Source organism: Conger conger, chromosome 11 (genome assembly GCF_963514075.1).
Source record: "Conger conger chromosome 11, fConCon1.1, whole genome shotgun sequence".
Taxonomy (NCBI): Eukaryota; Metazoa; Chordata; class Actinopteri; order Anguilliformes; family Congridae; genus Conger; species Conger conger.
In genome coordinates this window covers 22,053,514-22,074,026 of record NC_083770.1, presented here as the reverse complement: position 1 = coordinate 22,074,026, position 20,513 = coordinate 22,053,514, and the positions used below count along the sequence as shown (strand labels likewise).

The window sequence follows — 20,513 nt, the reverse complement described above, 5'->3', positions numbered from 1 at the left end:
GCCTAGGTCATTTCCTTCTGATCCATCCACAAAGCAGCTCATATTGTAAACACATTTTCTGTGAGGTATAGCATGTAGCTGTAAGAGTATCCAGGGAATCCCCAACGATGTGTTTTCATGTCATGGTCTGAACTCACCCTTGCCAGCTCTAAAAAAAGGATCCCTTCCCCCCCCCCTCCACACACACAGAAACATTATCACAGCCTGACCTTTTTATAGTTTATCACAGCCTGACCTTGCTGATTTCGTCTGACAGCTTCGAGCGCCACCACGCCAGCACAGACACGGAAACCTGACCAGGATAATGGCGGGAGTGACCATCACGCACTGGCTGACGTGTCCGGTGCGCTACCAGCCCCATTTTGAAGAGGGACACCTGGATGACTGCGCGGAGGATCACCGCCTGTTCGCGCTCCCCGGCTCCGCTAGCCTGTGGGCTAACGCTGAAACCGGAGAACCGGCGGGAGCAGCGGCGGCGGCGACAGCAGCTCAGAGCGATCGGCAGGGGAAGTGGACGGAGCCTGCCTTCCAGGTTCTACTCGACGTCACCCAGTTCCGCCCGGAGGACGTTATAATCCAGGTGTTCGAGGGCTGGCTGCTGGTCAAAGCCCAGCACCCGTCCCGGATGGACGAACACGGATTTGTGTCGCGGAGCTTCACCCGACAGTACAAGCTTCCGGAGAAGTTAAAGGCAGGGGATCTGAGAGCCATGCTGTGTCATGATGGGATACTGGTGGTGGAGTCTAATGGGCTTGCCCCTGGAGACCAGTGAACACAGCCAATTAAACTCCTTCGTCAAACACCAGCAATAATGAATACCAGTAAAACGGTTGTGCATGTGTAGTGGTTGCTGGACTTTTTTTGTCTTTATTGTGAATAGTTATACTAGCCTAATAACTTTTGTGTATGGTACATACAGTAAATCGAATTTTAATTCAATTTAAATGTTTTGAAGTAACTGATTCATTGAATGCAAGGATGTCCTTTGTGTCATTAATTTCACATTTTTAAGCATTTAAAATATATATCTCACCCAAAAGGTATGGAAATAAAGTTAATTAAGGGTACATCTTAGCATTGTTATGTTTAAATAAGAATATATATGTATTTATTAAAACAAACAAACAAAACAATCTGCAATGTATTTGTCTAAGTGGGAAGTAGGCCTAAAAATGTCTGAAACACGATTATAGGCCTTCCTATCAACTCCCTGGCCCCCTACAGAAGTAAGCCTAGTTCTTATCAGAAATGTTAGATACTGATAAAGCTTACACTGAAGAACGTTTGCATTGTCTGGACGCAGAGAGCCTGACTCCAAGTCTATGAATAGCCATGGAATGTTGCGCTTAGGACACGTGGCAGCAGAATGCCTTTTGTCTGATACATCCTGGACATTATGTCTCACATACTATTCTCCCAATAATCAATATGCAGGGGAACAAGTTAAACACATAGGAAATTAAATCGGCCTACTGGAGTTAATAATTTATAAGAGGGGGCTACTGCTGCAAAGAGCTTTTGCACTTTCCAAAATAATTCAATACAATACAATACTTCTGTCTTTTATCCAAATATTTCTCATAAGTTTGATAGGCTGTTATGACGACATTATAGTATTGGATTATTTTAAAGGCTCTCTGTCATGCTTTCTATCTACGTGGAGCTGTTGTTTTTAGTAAAATGTAGTCAAGAAATTTAAAATATTATTTATGTAAATAATGTATTTGATGAACAATAACAGACTATTATGGAACAATGTAAGGAATATTTGGATACATTGTAATCTAGGTCAAAATATTATTTTGTACTTGAATATCATATATAGGCTATAAAAGGCTTATTACGACAGTTACAATTTCAGGCTCATGGGGTCACTGTGGTCGATTCGTATTGTCTGATTGATTGTGCGGCCTTGCTTGGCTCCTCCTTCGACTATCCAGACTGATTACGTGTGTGGCGCTGTTGCAGTTTAGAACGAGTATGCAGCTGCATAACACAGAAGTCCGACTGCAACTTCAACTTTAAACGGTAGAACTACTGGATGTGTATAGAAATCAACTTTTACGAAAGCTGGGGGCTTACTGCTTTGAAAAGCAGCCGTCCTGACAAGAGTAGGTGGTCTTGGGGACGGAGGAGAGGCACGGATCCGGAGTAAACATCAAAAGAGGGGCTTTGCAAAGTCCTCTACACAGTTTTGCGTGAGTTTGCTTCGCCCGCTGGCTAAAACCATCTACGGGAGGTAACTGTTATCCTGCTTGTGCTGCGCGCTCTCGTTGTTCCGAACCATGGCGCTGAGAGCGAGGGCTTTGTATGACTTTAATTCCGAAAATGTTGGCGAGATTTCAGTAAAGGAAAATGAAATCGTGACTTTATACAGCGAACAAGACATAGAGGGCTGGTTGGAGGGCGTGAATGGCAAGGGAGAGAGGGGACTCTTCCCCGCTTCTTATGTGGAGATTCTCAGGAACGACGTCCCAACCCCTCCGCACAGCAACAACACATCTGGAGATGGGTACCAAGGTCAGGGAACACGGTATTCGAACATTCCGACTGGTGGCTTCGATGGTTCGTACAAAATCCAGACTCAGGTCGATAACTTCACTAAAACGCCAGCTTCTAATTTTAGTACGTTTAATGCTCCGGTTCAACAGCAGCACAATTATGAAATCAGCCAAGGGAGTGATGACGACTGGGACGACGATTGGGATGACAGCTCAACGGTTGCGGACGAGCCGGGGGTCGTTGGTGGAAGTTTACGCGACTACGATGGGAACGAACCGTCCACTTACAGGCTTTCAACTACTTCGATGTCCCGCGGTGGGAACGCGCAACAAGCCAAAAGTTCGGCAACGGTCAGCAGAAACCTCAATAGGTTCTCTACTTTTGTGAAGTCTGGCGGGGAAGCTTTTGTTCTTGGGGAAGCGTCCGGTTTTGTGAAGGACGGGGACAAAATTTGCGTTGTGATGGGACAGTATGGTCCAGAGTGGCAGGAGAACCCTTACCCGTTTTCGTGCACCATCGACGACCCCACCAAACAAACCAAATTCAAAGGAATGAAAAGTTACATTTCGTACAAGCTTACTCCCACCCACACGCAGAACCAGGTGAACAGACGATACAAGCACTTCGACTGGCTGTACTCCAGGCTGGTGGAGAAATTCCCCGTTATTTCGGTGCCGCACATCCCAGAGAAACAAGCCGCGGGAAGATTTGAAGAGGATTTCATTTCCAAGAGGAGAAAGGGTTTAATATGGTGGATGAACCATATGACAAGCCACCCGGTCTTGGCCAGGTGTGATGTCTTCCAGCACTTCCTCACCTGCACGGACGAGAAGGCGTGGAAACAGGGAAAGAGAAAATCAGAGAAGGACGAGATGGTGGGGGCCAATTTCTTCCTCACCATCAGTACCCCAGCCGCCCCACTCGACCTACAGGAAGTGGAGAGCAAAATTGACGGGTTCAAAGTTTTCACGAAAAAGATGGACGATAGCGTGCTGCAAGTTAATGCCACCATCAACGAATTCGCCAGGAAGCAGATTACGGGATTTAAGAAAGAGTACCAGAAAGTTGGACAGTCATTTAAAGCTCTCGGTCAGGCTTTTGAACTTGACCAGCAGTCATATTCTATTGGCCTGAACCAGGCGATCGCATACACTGCTGAAGCTTACGATGCCATTGGAGACTATTTTGCAGAACAGCCAAGACAGGACCTGGATCCCGTGACGGATCTGTTAGCGCTGTACCAAGGACACCTGGCTAACTATCCAGATATAATTCATGTTCAGAAAGGTAAATTCTTACTCTCGACCTACGTTGTACCCTACATTTCTGTGATTCAATACATTTTAAACTGCATAATACTCTTCTAGATATTGGCATTCTTAATACTTTATCTCATTGCAATAGCCCATTGTCCCGTTCTAAATGTGCGTCTTGTCTTCATATTTGATGTTTGCACATATAGGCTCAAAATCTGAATGTATAATGCTTTAAATGTCAAGAATGTTGATGTGACCGTGACTTTCATCAGCCCAGAAGACGGTATTATAAACGGAGCAGGCCATGCTGGTTTTCTAAAAAGTTTCAAAAATTAAGTTTGTCTGGTATTCAAGTAATTGTGCGCTGTAATTCCCCATTGAGAGCTGACGTGATTTACAAGAAGAGCGTGCAGTGTTATACGAGTGGGTGTAGCCTATTTGGTGGCAGAAGTGTTGGCATATGACTTAATTGGCTTACGGTAGTCTACTTCATTTCAATCTGTGCTGCTATGAAACATTAAGAAACACTTGTTGCATTGTGTGCTCTTCTGGATGAATGTTGAGAAGTTGTCATAGTTTTTCCTCTTGTCATTTCAGTTCACCTCACCCTTTGGTTTGAGGCACTGTCAGGAAGAAATCTACATTTTTAAATTAATATTGAAATCTTGAAATCAAAACACTAGCATCCAATAACATTGTTATTTATGGCAGAACTGGAATGAACACACTCCAGAGGACTTTGGCAGGCCAATATATGAATTGCGCAATTTTATTTCCTGTCAAATCAGTTTTGAGTTCAAACAAAGAGCAAACATGCATTTAGCTTTGATCCGTATTGCGCAAAGCTCAACATTTCACAGGTAGGATGTGGTTAAAACCCTCACTTGAGGTTGACATCAGTTGTGAGTAAACTAATTGTAGCCTAATATAGCCTCTCCTAATTTGGGGGCTGTGTTAAGTGGCTAATACTGTAGTGGATTGTTGCAAGAGTGCTCAGCAGGCAAGGGTAATGTGTATTCTCACAAATAAAACTGATTCGATTACCCCCCCAAGTTCAGTTTGTGTCACGTTTCCCATTGTGTTTGTGTGACCTTTGGCGGAATGAACGCGTCAGCAGTCTCCGCTCTCCTCTCCAGCATTATCGCAGTGGGATTTTTTTGCACGCCAAACTCAAATGTTTGCATTGTGAAGTCGGACCAACGCTAACGCCCCTGTTGCGACCAGCGTGCCACTCGGTCACGTGACCCAGAACCGTTCTGCTGACGGTGTTGTGTGTTTTTCCATTGGCTGCCAGTAGATTACATTGTCAGGCCCACGGTAACAGAACATGACCTGCTGATTCTGAGGTGAGCAGGTTTTTATGCACAATTCTCACCCTCCTTTCCAATGAGGAAGTCATTTGATAGCTGTGTATCATGTTTTATGTTATATGAAAGACTTATTAAGATATTCTTTGGTCTTTTCCACACATGTAATTCACATAGAAACAAACAGTGAAGTACACTGCCCATACAGACAGGATCATGTGAGGCAGTGACGTAGCTGTCTCTGGTTAACAAAATGGACACCTGTTTTGTCGGCATTGTTTCTCGTCTGAGAGCTGCTGTTTATTACGGTGATCATTTTGTGTGTATTACACGTGCTCTTTGCAAAAAACAGTTAATTGTTAATTGTCCTGGAACGTGTAAGATACTTGAAAGATGAGACATTCCTTACACCTTGACCTGCGCTGTTCAAAGACTTTCTTTGGCTGTAATCTGGGAGTACTTGTTGTTATGTCAGGTGAGCTATCTCTAGCCTGGGATCAGTCGCCGTTATTTAAATAAGCCAAGGAAAAGGCTACACTGTGTGTATTGTGAGGTATCATGTAGCTTCAAGGATATATGCTCAGAATGCACTTATGGAAATGATTTAACCACCTGTTTGAATAAGAACAGCCTTCTCAGCATGTTCCGTATGCAAACGTGTAGGTCTGGAGGCAAAGCCTGTTCTTCTGTGATTCGACAGATTACGGAAAAAAGATCTGAGACCATCAAAGAACCAAACTTGTCGTCTTCTGTGTCTAAGTTTGAATAGCGCTTGGTGATGTGTTTTTGCTTTTTTTTTTTTTTTGTTGACAATCAAGCATTGCGCTGTTCATGAGACAGACATCCATTTTATGTTTGGGGTGAAATCAGGGGTCAGTTTAAATATACCCCACCACAGTTTAGAGACTGATTTATGTGAAAGTTTGAAATCTGGATGGGATAGTGTCACTAGAATCAACCACAAAGAATCAGAGAAAAAAAAGGTCGTATATTTTCATACGTTTTCTACAGAGCCTGGGGTCAGAATGATCACACAGCAACTCAAAAAGGATTTGTTTTGAAGAGTTGCCAAACACTGAATGCGGCCAAATTGACCCCAAATATAACAGGAGGGTTAAGCGTCTGTTTGGAAGAAGGTGGAATGGATTCAGTCAGTATGAATGGAGTCTCTTTAGAAGAGGAGACTTCTCCCCTGTAGGCTGGTTGCCCGTTAAGCTGCTGATACAGCTGACCGGCCGCGCTGTAGCAGGCCCGAGTTCTACCTCTCCCTAAACCGCACAGGATGTGGTAGTGTCTGCCACTCTGCTCAGATGCAGAGTGCTAGATTTCAGATCGCTCAGATACAGGGTCCACATGTTCATCCAGCAAAGATGCTGATGAACTCATTTAATGTACTGCAGTCTCACATATCCTTATCTGAGGCTGCACTGGAGTAGATGCATGGTGTAGCATGGCGGCCTGTAGCGTAGCGGTTAAGGTACATGACTGGGACCCGCAAGGTCAGTGGTTCGATCCCTGGTGTAGCCACAATAAGATCCACACAGCCGTTGGGCCCTTAACCCTGCAATGCTCCAGGGGAGGGTTGTCTGCTGCTTTCTGTAAGTCGCTTTGGATACCCCAAATGACATGTAATATAAAGTGCAGTATTTTCCACTGTACATGGGGTTTTGGCCCCACATTTCCCTCATACCTTCAAGAGCAGATAATGAAGTGTAAGTAAACATGAGAAAAAATGTCTGTACTTAAGAAAGCATATTCTACAGTAAGTCTACTGAATCAGGATGGTAATATAACAAGATCAGTATAATCCTTTTTACCATTTTTATTGTATTATTTTTTGAGAAAGGCGAACGGTGCGTGCCTGTATTATTTCTATTGTACCACAGGGAGATCTTGACAGGCCTTGATTAAGAGAACAGCAGCGCATGGGATTAATTAAGCTGCTTTTAGTTGTGAGAAATTCCTGGAATTCGGATGTCTGCGGAGCTTAATTGCCTGTATGATTCCACCGTGCCACAGATCAGTACGATCACAGAGACCCCAAAGCAAGAGTGTGTTTCAAAGCAGCCGTTTACAGCCGCTCCTGCCATAAAGGAACCCAGTCACTGGCAGTAGAGCTTAATGAAAGTCTTCTTAATTGAAATTATCAGTGCACAATTTGAGCTGTTGTGGCAGTTACAGGACTGCCATTTTGAGTTAAACTTTAACCCTTTTTTTTTTCCAAAGGGTGATTTAAAAGAAAACACAAGCTTCTTCATAAGGCCTTTTCACCAAATGCTATGAATGTAACTGCTAATACTGCAGCTTTTCAAGACCTTAGAAAACAACCAATGAGTGGCAATTCATAGGGGTTCGCAGTACAAACACAGAACGCTTGCTGTTGATGGAATTACACGTGCAGGCTCTGCGACAGAAGAATTAATAATGTGTGCTCTCGGCAGACTGTGAAGTAACGCAAACAGGGTTTCTATTTATCCGTTTGAAAATGGAGCCTATTCATCATTTATCCAGCTAATGTGTGCTACTGATTTGTGTAATACTATTTATTTATCACTTCAGGCACTAGGAACTGTACTTCCCTCTAGGGTTTTCAGCGCACTACCTGCTCATGCACTTTGTGTTGTACGTCACTTGGGATAAGAGTATCCGCTAAATGCCTGTAATGTAATGTGTTTACCCCATATCTTTGTGATAAATACGATTAGGAACAATAAATTCAAATGTCTACCCATCTATGAATGAGTGCCATTGATATTTATATAGTAGGCTACTACACTTAGGCAAAGCCATAAGTTGGTAACCGCCTGCCTGGTTCCTACTTGTGTTTACAGTGAAAAGTGCAAAGGCAGCATCTGTAACTTGTGCTCTGTGGGAAAGAACACAGTGCCATATCTCACCATTTAAACACACATTTTCACAGGATAGCCTACTGTTTACATGTACTTTTTTGAAACAATTTCTGCAGGCTTTTCAACCTGAGAGTTCTGTTCTTTTTACAAGTTTTCCATGATGTCCCAATCTGCTTTAATGGACAGTGGGGTCTTAGTGTTTATTTGGGTATTGGATATTGTGTGGCATTCCAGATAGATCAGGGATAGAAAAAAGGCTTGGAAAATGCTCTGCTACACTCTCCATCTTTCCTCGCTCTATCTCTCCCCCCCCCCCTCTCAAAGGCAGGTGCATTAGCACTGCTGGGCTTATCCTAAAGCACCTTTACTCTGTCTATGTCCGTCGTACAAGGTTTTCTCTGCTTTGACTTTAACCTTGTTCTGCAGCAAGGACTGAGGTTTCCTGTCACCTGACACATTAGGCCCAGCTAATGACATCGCTGACCTCACTAATCCATGTCCATCAGAAGCGATGACCTCACCAGTGTGGGCGGGCCTACATCACACAGCCTACAGGGCGGAGAACTTCTGCTTCGTCGAGGCGGGGGTTGCCTTTGCTGTAGAAGATGTGAGAGATTTTGGCTCAAATGTAAGGTCATAAAACTGGGGAGAGATGACTATGGTTATTGTGAGAAGACAAAGATGTGCTTTTATGGGCTGAAATGCTCTTGCTGAGCTTGCAGAGAGATGAGTGGAGAACAACAGACCCACGCCGGACCCCACGGTACAGGGCCCGCGGCTTTCCTTTTCATCACCCAGAACCGCGAGCCATCTCAAACTCTCTTTTCCCATCTAAATATTTACTTTGCTTTGCCAATACTGGTATTTTTACACATTGTTCCAGAATCCATGTAATATCCAGCTCCTAAGACAATACTCTGCTTGCCTTGTCCATGGTTTTCAGTCATACGTAGTAGACTGGTAGACTGGTGTTTCGTTATGCCACCAGTCTTGGTTAGTTCCTGTAAATGTGTCTGGTTTTTTTCCATTGTTCCTTTGCTAAATTTAGCCCAGCGTATAGTATATGTCACAAGTTCTTTCTGTTTGACTCACGGAAGCCAATACGTCTCTGAGGATATGACTGTCTATATGAGCAGTGAAGTGTAAACCCTGGTTCTTAAACTAAAGGATGTTGGCAGATACTCTGAAGATGGTGCTCTCCAGGGATTGGCCAGGAGAGTAATTTCTTTGGCCTGCCGTCTCGTGATGTCACTGCATCCGTGGAATGTGGCACCAGAGTGCTACTGGCTCTGACTCCAACCTCTTTCCCGGAGCACCACCTCCTGGATCAACACTGAGGCAGGAGAGAAACAGCCTACCTTTCTTCCTCTGGAAATGAAGCCAGAAAATAGGCATGTTTAGCTCACGACAGACATATTTCAGGGCACGTATTACAAAACTAATTGGCAATACCTCAAATATGTTTTATTATTGAAAGCATATTGTCATATTACATTACATTATTGGCATTTGGCAGACGCTCTTATCCAGAGCGACGTACAACAAAGTGCATACTCATAACCAGGGATAAGTTCGCTGAAAGACCCTAGAGGGAAGTATAGTATAGTATAGTATAGTATAGTATAGGACTTAATGTCCTTCATATGTGTTCAGCGGACAACCATACCTCCATCTTTCATTGGATCCCATTCATCATTTTCACTTTGTTTTTGTAGATCTACTAGTCCTGTTCTGCTTTCTTTCATGCTCCTTAATCGAGAAAGAGAGCCCCAGGACTATACGTCTGTGAACTTGCCTGTTTCCTACTGTGTTGTTACCATATTTCAAGAGAGTCCTGAAATACTGTCATTTTCTTTCTCGGATGACAGTACAGTAAAGTTGTTGAGAAGAAGTTGTGCACACATACTGCGTGGTGTAAAGAAGCCAACGCATTCACACACAACTCCAACTCTGCCATGTTGTCATGACAGCAAGCCAATAGTGTACACTCCCCTTTCTTTTAACTGGAGCTTTTTCTTCTGGAAGAATGCGGAGACTTTCTCTGCCCAAATTCCTGGGTGTTTTTCCAGGTTCATGGTTCCCGGCGCGTAAGTGCCTCATACAGGAACATTGGGTTAATATGTAGAGTTTGGAATCTTGGCTGCAACTGATACAGTCTCCCTCTCCCTCTTGTCTCTGGGTCTCTCCCAGGTCTCTTCCAGTTTGGAAAAGGTCATGTTTGTCCACATGCTTGCGCTTAGAAATCAGACATATCCCTAAACTAGCACCCAGTTTCAGATTACCTCTGGTTTGAGTGAAATTAGATATGGCATATGTTGGATTTACAGATTATTTTTTGCTTTATTTGTAATGAAATTCCTCATAGAAAACAATTAAATGTATCTATGCTGACACAAGGGCACTTTAATTTATCGACTATTATTATAGATAAAAATGTTTATATTTGTAAACATTTTTGTGAATTGTGTAGCTAGGCTATGGGAAGCACGTGCAAGTAATGGCACTTTTTTTCACACGGACAAGGTTTGTTGTCCTTTTCCCATAATCCTTTAGTTGTATTTTTGCCTAGTGCTTTCTCTCTGTCTCTCCTAACTCATTAACCTGGAATAGCCTACATCAAACCATCCTTCAAAGATGGTGGCGGGGCCTGGTTGCCATACCAACCAGCCAAACTTCCTGCTCTCTATCGAAAGCAATAGAGTTCTAGAACACTGAATTTTTTAAATAAATCTTCTTTAAAGACCTTCCCTTAGAAGGTTAAGGAAGATAGCTGTTGAATCTAATTCTATTGGTTCCCCTTTATGGTTACTCTCCATGCATTCCTCTCACTCACAGTGCTGTGTTAAATTTCTCATTACACTGAAACTTCTTAAATTCTCATTATCGGCTACATGAAGTCTCTGCAACTCAAAGGGGAAAATGCTAATGAGGAAAGGATGTTTGCGATGAGAACAGTGTCACTCTTCCTTGTATTCTCTTTTGCCTTTAGTGCTATTGAATTGTATTATTTTCATAGCAACTGTTACTGCTCTGCTCTTGTTTCTGCTGTGATGTCTGTGAAAAACATCTTTCCATGATCTTGCATCGTCTGTGGGTGTGATGTGAAATCTCTAAACCCTGTAAAGGGGGCAGCATAAGGGGGGTTTTATTGAACCGCAGACACTTTGGAAATACTGACATTGTTTCTGTGATTGAAATGAGACAGCACGCTCCACCAACAACTCGTTGAGTAGGGGAACTCTGCACGGGCCGCCACTGCAAAGCATCCATCGGCTCTGGCACCGCAACATTCTGAGGGGGAAAAGGAAGTTGTTTTATTCGCCTAAAGAATAGAAAGCTATTCCGCATGTACTCTGCCACTTTTATCCTGTGGAGGGAGAATGTAATGGGTCTGCTTCATGCTTTGCAGCAATATAATTTTCTATCACTTATTATTTATAATTATTTATATCACTTGTTTGTAGTTTGTAACTGAACAGTTCATAGTGAAGTAATATAAGACTAAAACAAGAGTAGCAATCATTACCCCTTCAGAGAGAAACAGTGAAATACAAGACGCCTTCTCTTCAGATAATTAACCCTACAAACTACTTTCACTTTTGTCTGCTTCTGTTTCCAGACTGTAGGGATAGCATTTCCTAGTGTTTTCAGCCAAGAACTGTGGGAAGTGTGAATGTGGGCAGGGGCAGTAAGGACTTTGTTCCAAAAAATGTACCCTGTCACTTTTGGCACCTCATAGTGCAAGAGAGACAGACGCTGTCCTTGAGATGTAGATGGAAAGTGGCGTGACTCATAAACTCTCAACACAAAATATATTTTTCTTGTGGTCTTCGAGTCTGATGTGTAAAGGCACTGCATGCTGGAAACAAGCCTAGTTTCCACCCTCCTTTCTTGTGGTGGTCACTGTGCTTAGCTGAGATGGGACGGGGGTTGGGATAGCCGTACATCACAGAACGACCACGGTGGGTCAGCCGAGGTGTGAAATGGAAAAGTATTTGCTTCCTTTAGTTCCTTCCTCCGGATCACATTATACATGCATCAGACACAGGGTCGTTCTGTGACCTCACGGATACAGCAGGAGAAATCCGAGCCTTGTCTGTCACAAGGACATGGATGAAAAGTCCCTAATCGATCAGGAGCACTGCGCTGCACATTCCAGGTTAGGGGCCTCCCAAACGGGGCAGCTTGCTAACACACGCGTAAGGGAGTCATGTTCTTATTGCCCTGGATCAAACAGCTATATCAGGGCTGACTGAGCAAGGTGTCCTTAATTGCTGCTTAATTGCATATTGCATGATTGGCCATGGTGCACACCCTGCAAACGAAATTGTAAATAGATTGCATTTATGTAGTGCTTTTATCCAAAGTGCTGCAATGAATGCCTCTCATTCACCCATTCATACACACACTCACACGCCAAGGCAAAAAGCCATGCAAGGCACCAACCAGCTTGTCGGGAGCTATTGGGGGTTGGGTGTCTTGCTCAAGAACACTTTGACACACCCAAGGTGGGATCGAACTGGCGACAGTCCGACTGCCAGGCGACTGCTCTTACCTAACGTTGCCCCTATACTGAAGACCAGCCCTGATGCATGTTCAGTCCTCCATTGTGGTTACCACAGCAACACGGCCGGTGGACTGCTCAACAGGAGGAAGTGGTGTTGCTGACTGCACAAAATGGAGTGCAGAGAGAGTGTCATATAGTTCAATACATCTGACCAAAAAACAATATGCTGCGTTCATCTTTGTTTGTGTATTAATACTGCTTGCGTAGGACTGGTTATGAAAAGGTATCTATGCAAATGCTGAAAAGGGTTATTTTCAGCATTGTTGACTCAATCTCCATAGGATGTGTAAATTGCTTACGTTCTGTCTTCTGAGCCAAATCTGCTTTCTAAGCATAATTTAAAAATAAAACCGTCTTGGGAGCATTACATTTAGCATCATTGGCCGGTTAGCATCACTTTCCAGTTCCTGTTGATGGCATATATGAGGTCTGGTATGTAGTAACAAAAGCAGAACACATGTTGGAAGGAGAAGCTTGGAATTGAATTTGTGCGTGCGTTTTCACCGACATCAGCACATTTCCAACACAGACTGAGATGAGATGAAAACGTATGAAGATGTCATGGAATTAATTAGAGTGATTGAAACTGTTATGACTTGCAAATGGCTCCACTATTTCTACAGTAGGTTCACTACATCGTGCTGACGTTGGCTCTGGACATGCTTGCGTGACATTCCCACATCAGCGGTTTCTCACTGTTGCCGTTACTTGCCTCGAACGGAAAGCTTAAAATTGGCAGTAGAATCTCTCCAGCTGTAGGACATCTCTGAGTTCCCTCTGCACCTGTTGAACTAAGAAGGGCTTCTGTCAGCCATCTTGGAATTGGCCCACTCCAACAGCAAACCAGAGAGGGCTTCATGTATCAATGCTGATGCTGTAGATTATGGCTGTGTTCTTGGGCTACTGGCTATCTGTATATTGTTTAAACAAGACCATAACCTCACAATATGTGTGTGTTTCATCAGATACATTATAGTTTTGGATTAAAATACTTTTCTGTGCTCAATTGATTTTGCCTGGTGCAACTGAGCCAACCAAGAGGACCAGAAGGCAGGGTCTGCACTTTTTGAGAGTATTTTGTATGTTCGAATACATCCAGACAAGCTCAATAAAGTGTGGAAAAGTATTTGAATCCAGAACCATTACGTATTTGACCCAGGTCTGGTTGACACTCAGCAGGATTGGTCAGCCTTAGCTGTATTATGTGTCACTGAGTTAATTGGTTGAACTTGACCTGAATATCAGGCTGCTCTTTAATCTGAGTGTGTGCAACAGACAGCTTGGTGAGGCGGCTCCGAGTTAAAAAGGCGTCACATGACAGCCTCTGAGCAGCGTTGCGTAATTGGAATTACGAAAGCGATAAGGCAGCTATGAGGTGGCTGCCTCTGTCCGTGACTGAATAAGGCAACTTCTCTTCTGTCATTGCCTGTGAAACCTCCTCAAGTCAGTGCATCTACAGTGACTTTCAGTTGATTAGACTAAGCAGTCCATTTTAGCAGTTTCATACCTTTGTTACTGCCTGAGGCTGGTTCTTGTCTTTGCTGGGACTTATTGGATTTTGGATGGAGCAGAATCTCACACTTTGTTCTTTGCCTCACAGTGCAGCTTATGCAGTCATTGTGTGGGGTCCGGACTGCATTATCCTGTCTACATTAAATATTTCCCATCCCCCAGATTTTGCCCTTTGGGACACATAGCCTTTGTGATTAGAATGTTCTTAGCTGAGCATTCTGATGCTGATGTCACATTCTGGAGTTCTAGAATACTGACTTATAATTTTGAAGAACCTTTTTTTTGTTTCTATGGGAACAGCACGCTTCCTCCAGTCTGTTAGGCTGTGACAAGGCTGTCAGCTGAGCATGTTGGGACACAGATGACCTCAGAGCAAGGTGAAGGGTCACAGGAACAGTGGCTTCTCTCTCTTGGGCATATGCAGCTATAGCCTACTAATGCAATTATGTAGTGTTAGTCCACATACTGGCTTTTTAGACAACAGAGAAAATACAAAGGACTAAGGAATATGAAATATTATGGTAACAGGTACAATCAGTGCAGGCCAGCTGACACACCTCTTGTCTGTGGGAGGTGTTGATGAGATAAAATCCCCAAGGGGAGTTTAGTTTATACTGTTGTAAACACAATCACATATTGCTATTATACTGCTTGCATATTTGATACAAGATAATATGACTGCAATAAATAGGCTTTGTCATTATTCTTCATGTTTATGATACCATTGAACTTAAAGACAACCTTTTTGTGATGTTTAATTTATTGTGTTTTTATTTTAATTTCCTTTGATGTCCTGAACTGAACTGAACTGCAAATGTGCAACTTTATTTGCAGCCAGACGAGGCTGTTTGGGTCCCAGGGGGAGCCTTAATCATTTGTCTCTTATCAGTGCACACTAAACGCAAATGTGATTTTAGCGATAGCAGAGCTGGCAGAGATTATTGGCTCTGGTGAGTTGCTGAGCCTGTTAAAGCCCTTTCCCTAACCAGGCTCTGCGTGTTTCTGCATGTGCGTGTTAGCCCTGGACTAAATTCAGTTTGTGTGGAGAATCTCAATTCTCTGTATTTAGTCTAGGACTAGGCTTAAGCTGTATATACAGTAGAGGTACTGGACAAAGGTTCAAAGAAGAGCAACCAGATTGATTCTCAATATAAAGATAAGAATTGCGAGGAAAGACTTAAGATGCTTAATCTCTTCAAGCTTAGTAAAAGGAGACATTGGGGCAAATTGATTGAGGCTTCTAAATTCATAAAAATGATTAACAAAGTGAACTACAGGAGATTGTCCTTAGTAGAACAAGGGGGCTTTAATGTTATTTAGCTCAGCCATTCTGCTCAGCCATTAAGAAGTATGTTTTTGCTCAGAGAGCGGTCACTGTGTGTGCCAGGTCATGTAGTGGAGGCTGAGACTCTGGGGGTTTTCAAGACCAGGCTTGATACGGTGCTAGATACCATCTAGCTTGTAGGTAAACTAAGCAGTAGGTACACTGTAGTGGTAGGTGAGCATTGCTGGGCTGAAGGGCCTGTTCTCCTCATTGTTATGTTGTTATTAGCGGTCTGTGAGCGTGATTCTGCCGTGTAGCGCAGGTGCTTCTCTCTCCACCCAGACAAGGCGTGGTTTCCCAGGTTACCTTGGCGACATCTTCCCCAGGTGTCTGCAGGTTAGCCACCAGTGAAAGGTGCACCTCACCTCCAATCAGCGCTACACTGTTCAGTGTTAAATCAGAAAACTTCTCGAAAGTTATATCTGGGAATATGTAAAGCATGATTGCAAAGGCACATGAAGTGTGAAAATTATGAATTGGATTCAAGGCACTGAATTTAAATATCAGATTGTGTTTAATTTCATGATGAGGGTGAATATCAGAGTAAAACTGAGCATTGTGTAAAAATGGTAACCTAGTCTGTCATTTTCACTGGAGAGGAATAAAGGAGGCATAGTGTTGCTGTGTGAGCTCCACAGTGCTCTCCCTATCAGGAGCTGTGTACGGGGCCGGGCTCAGTGTGTTTCAGAGTGCTGAGGTTCTTAAATTCCAGCGTTTAGCCGTTCAGGAAGCTTGGCTTTGTGCCTGAAGGCTATGTGGGCACCGCCTTTAAACGCAAACATGCCTCAACTCATTACGCATGGTGAAGATGACTACCTCAGAGCCTCTCTCTCTGTCTTCAGGGAGCTACAGCGGTGCCTGTAGGGTTTACTCCGTTAGTACAGTATCTGTCCAGGGGTTGCATTCACAAACCTTTTATTTTATATTCATATTTATTTCATATTTCATAGAAGTCCTGACATATTGTAAGGGAACCTTCAGATAACTTCTTTGGCGGATAAAAAAAGAACAGTTGAACATTACTGCAAAAGGGGAGTTTGATCACCTGTGGATGTCAGGCATTAAAGAACAAAGAGAAGAATGTTTTAATAGGGCGCTGCTCATTGTCCTGTAAGGCACAGACGTAGTTAACGTGGGCATTTCCTCTTTAACGGTCACGATGTGTTCTTCCTCGTTCTTGCCATGAAATGTATTATTATTAGTGCAGTCTGTATTCCTACAGAGCTGGTGGAAAATTACACAGAGTGAAAATACTAAAGATGAGCGCAGACTGCTTTAATTTAGTGTTGAAATGATTGTTTGTGTATTGGTGGTAATAACATGACCAGTTCAGTGCAACAGTATGATGTCATGTTGAAACTGGTCAGTTATACGGAATCTCTGAAATAACCCAGTGAAACTTCAAGGCTCAGCGACCGCAACAGTGGGTTTGCGGTCAAGAAAACGGTTCCACAGCGGAACCAGACGGTTCCACAGCGGCCCTTCCGTTGGTGAAGTTGGGCATTGTCCCAGAGTGCAGTCCTGTTCCGGGGCCAAATCTCACCCCTGAGCTTAACACACTCACAATGCCACTGCTTAAGGGGCCTTTTGTGGAATGTCAACCTACCTCCCCTATCCAGCACCCCCCCCACACACACACACACACACACACTCACACACATACACACACACACACACATACACACACACACACACACACATACACATACACACACACACTCACACACACACACACTCACACACACTCTTGGCCTCCTTTAAAACAGCACATGATATGTACACTATCGAAGCAGCCCTGTCCCTTGCTCCTGACTGCAGACGTGGTCTGCGTCTCGTAACACACTGAGCCGGAGCAGACCTGAGCTGGGATCAGTCTAACCCGCTCTTTGACACACTGAAAATAACCGGTGCAATCAGAGTTGCTCTTGGGCTACAGACGCAGGCTGTCTGTAGCTCAACAATGCGGATGAAAGGTCTGAGCTGAGACCGGAGCCATAACAGTGAACACTCCGGTGTGTACGAGGCCTGTGTGGCCTCTGATCAGACTCGCTCTCCGGCGGAAGTGACGGACGGCCTTTGAAACGACATCCGTTACTGTTTCAGTATCTGGGGCTCGATCTCTTTCAAGCTGTGGCGTATTGTGTTTGTGGAAACGAGAGCTCCTCGATGTGACTGCACAAACAATCGGTCGCGGTTCATTAGCGCAGAGGGCCAGGTTTGATGCAGCTGCTACGATCGCTCACACATTTTGGTTATTTTTCACTGCGTGCCCAGTGAAGCAAAACTGAGGCTGAAATGAGAGCTTCTTTGGAACCATGGATTTTCAAAATCTGTTTTATTTTTCCTCCTCGATGATTGGCTAAAGACATTTTAGATGTCTATTTATAACATATTCCGTGAACAGTCACGCATCCATCATCACCAAATCATTTTTTGCAGTGCTGCTGCACTAGTTCACACCAGTTCTAGAGTTATCTCAGTTGTTTTGCTCTCCCAAATTCCTAAAAATAGCATTTGAGGCCAAGCTGAAATTATGATGGTGAAGCTGTATGAATAAATTTAGAATGGCTCCCACTCGTGTTTTCCAAGCTCTGACAATGCTTAACAAACAGTGTTCAGGCAGTCTGGAACAGAGCATATAGCATACCAGACATCGCCATTTATTAGTGTTAGTCAGAGCCTCAAGGTCTTTTAATGTGTGATTAACTGGTGATTTTGTATGAATCCAGATAACTATTCCTTTCTGGTTGTTTACCGAAAAATAGAGCTGTTATCTTGTATACAGATTTTTATAAATGGTAAATACACTTGGGGCTTCTTATCATACACAGCCTACAGCTTTGTTCTTCTGTTGTCTATGACTGTTTTGAATGTTTTGAGCTCTGACCAAGGTGAATCTTGTACACACATTTTGTTAATTTACCCATATAAACAGTTTTAAGTCATTCTAAAAAAATGTTTTAGTATTTAGTATTTTTAGGGCTTATTATGATGCATGTAACCATAGCCTTGTTCTTCGGTTGACTGTGACTGTTAGATGTTTTGTGGTTATGCTGTGTTGTATGATAACGTGGGGTGGAGGCGAAAACCTCTCAGCCAGATGAAGTGAGATGGCTCTATCAGTAACGTTTCCCCAAAGTTGACTTCCTCACTGACCTCCTGTCCTCTTGGTCCTACAGGAGCTCTGACCAAGGTGAAGGAGAGCCAGAAGCACGTGGAGGAGGGCAAGATGGAGGGCCCGCAGGCAGACGGCGTCAACGAGCGCTGCAACATCATCTCCTTCGCCACGCTGGCCGAGATCCAGCACTTCCACCACACCCGCGTGCGCGACTTCAAGGCCCAGATGCAGCACTACCTGCAGGAGCAGATCGGATTCTTCCGGAAGATCACCGGCAAGCTGGAGGAGGCTCTGCAGAAGTACGACAGCGCCTAGGAGCCCTGCTCACCTCCCGCCAACCCCCCTCTCGCGTGCGGGCTCGATTATTCCCAAAACGCAGGCGGATTTAACCAGCCAAGCTTTAGCAAAGCAGTCCAGAGGGCAGGAGAGAAAGCCTTTCCCTTTCCCATCGTGTTCATGGGAGTTCTCCGCCAGGAAGCTTCAACTCCCGTTTTTAACCACTGATGTTTTCCCAACGGCCGGAAAGTTCTGGAGAGACGCGATGAATCGTTGATGAATGGCGCTGTTTGATCCCTTTCCAGATAAATGGGACACAATGTTTTCTTCCAGGGGAGGAGGGGGACTTGGCCTTAACTGGGGATTAGCTCACAGCTGCAAAGCCTGCAAAATATCTATTTTAAAGGGTGGGGCTACACACACTGCCGGGTTTGGTAGGTGTAGAAGATCGCAAGGGGTGGGTATTAGGGGTTTTTACACAAAATCCTGTATTAGAGAAAAAATTATATCGTGAAAGCAAATCATACCATTGCTTACGCAACCAATGTAACTTTTTAAGGACTGTATGTTTTAAGCCTTACGACTTTTTCAGAAATATGTTTTTAATATTGAGTACTACTCGAGCTTCCAGTGGGATGCTCAGATGAACAGTCCATAAACTGGTCCATTAAACTCGGCCTTCTGATTACAACCTGAGGCCTCAACAGCTGTACAGATCTGGCAAAATGTTTACAGTTTCCTAGCCACTGTCTAGTGCCTTTTTCAACCCTGTCTCTTTGGTATATTCTAACTAAAAAAGGTATTTGATAGTTGATTCATTTTCCAAACTGAAGAATTCACTCCACTAATATTGCAGGAAAATGACTTGACCACAGTTGCACTGGGTTGGAATGGCGGTTGGTGCTGCCCTTCCTGTTGCATTTCCTTCAATGCTCCCTTCCTGTGCGGACCGAGACAAATGCTGTTCCAAAGGATCATGTGATCATTCCTTTGAATTCTGGGAAAACATGGACTGGAGTCTGTGTGAGACACAAGTAGAAAGAAATAAGACGGGAAACCAGAGTCAGTAGGGGGAAGTGTGAACACCAATGTGTGAATTTCTTTCCCCACGGTCAACTTGCGATCACATTCGCCGATGGATACTAGCGACAATGCGTCTGTGGAAAGACACGGATTGGGATTTTCCTGTACCGCTATTGGCCAGGGCGGGTAGGGGCAGGGATTCCTGGGACACCGTACACATCATAATGAACACCAGATCCAGTTCCTGTAAAATGGTTCATTCACCCTGGGACACTGCAGAATCCTTGGTGATGTTTGACCTTTGACCTGTTGTGCAGGGGACTCCCAGCCTGATGTAGAGTAGAGACAGGCAACTGATGTTGAAATAAACTCCTCCTTCACAAACTGGTCTTCTGAGGTTTCTTCTACAGCTCTGACCTGACGGCTGCTCTCTTTAATAGATGTTGGTCCTGATGAGTTCTTATTCGTTAGGGTAAAACCACACATTCTCTGTCGAGAAGCAAATTTGACATCCCCTCCACTGAGAGGTGATATATCGCATCTGCAAAGCATGTTGGGATATCATGGCACGATAACCAGTAAGATTAAAGATGCGATGTGTAAATTGTCCCCTCCACCATTTTACATTTTATCAACCCCACAAGTGATCTCTCTCGATTGTGAGGTGAGAGAGATGGCAGGCGATCTCGTCAGAGGGGGTGTGGCTTCACCCAACTGCTTTCATCTTCAGACCTTCAAGAACGTATCCCAGACGGGTGGAAAGTCCAGGGCTCAGAAAG

At 44.0% G+C, this 20,513-nt stretch overlaps 2 protein-coding genes across 2 annotated transcripts; both read left to right on the top strand.

The window, feature by feature from the left end:
* The first annotated feature begins 209 nt into the window (after positions 1–209).
* On the top strand, positions 210–939 carry hspb3 (heat shock protein, alpha-crystallin-related, b3). Its single transcript, XM_061260418.1, has one exon. It carries the CDS (start codon positions 305–307, stop codon positions 770–772), a length of 468 nt encoding a protein of 155 aa, XP_061116402.1. The 5' UTR covers positions 210–304; the 3' UTR covers positions 773–939.
* Positions 940–1,948: 1,009 nt separating this feature from the next.
* Positions 1,949–20,118, top strand: snx18a (sorting nexin 18a). The gene is made up of 2 exons (XM_061260415.1): positions 1,949–3,789; positions 18,497–20,118. Exons 1-2 carry the CDS (start codon positions 2,286–2,288, stop codon positions 18,748–18,750), a joined length of 1,758 nt encoding a protein of 585 aa, XP_061116399.1. The 5' UTR covers positions 1,949–2,285; the 3' UTR covers positions 18,751–20,118.
* The last annotated feature ends 395 nt before the right edge of the window (positions 20,119–20,513 follow it).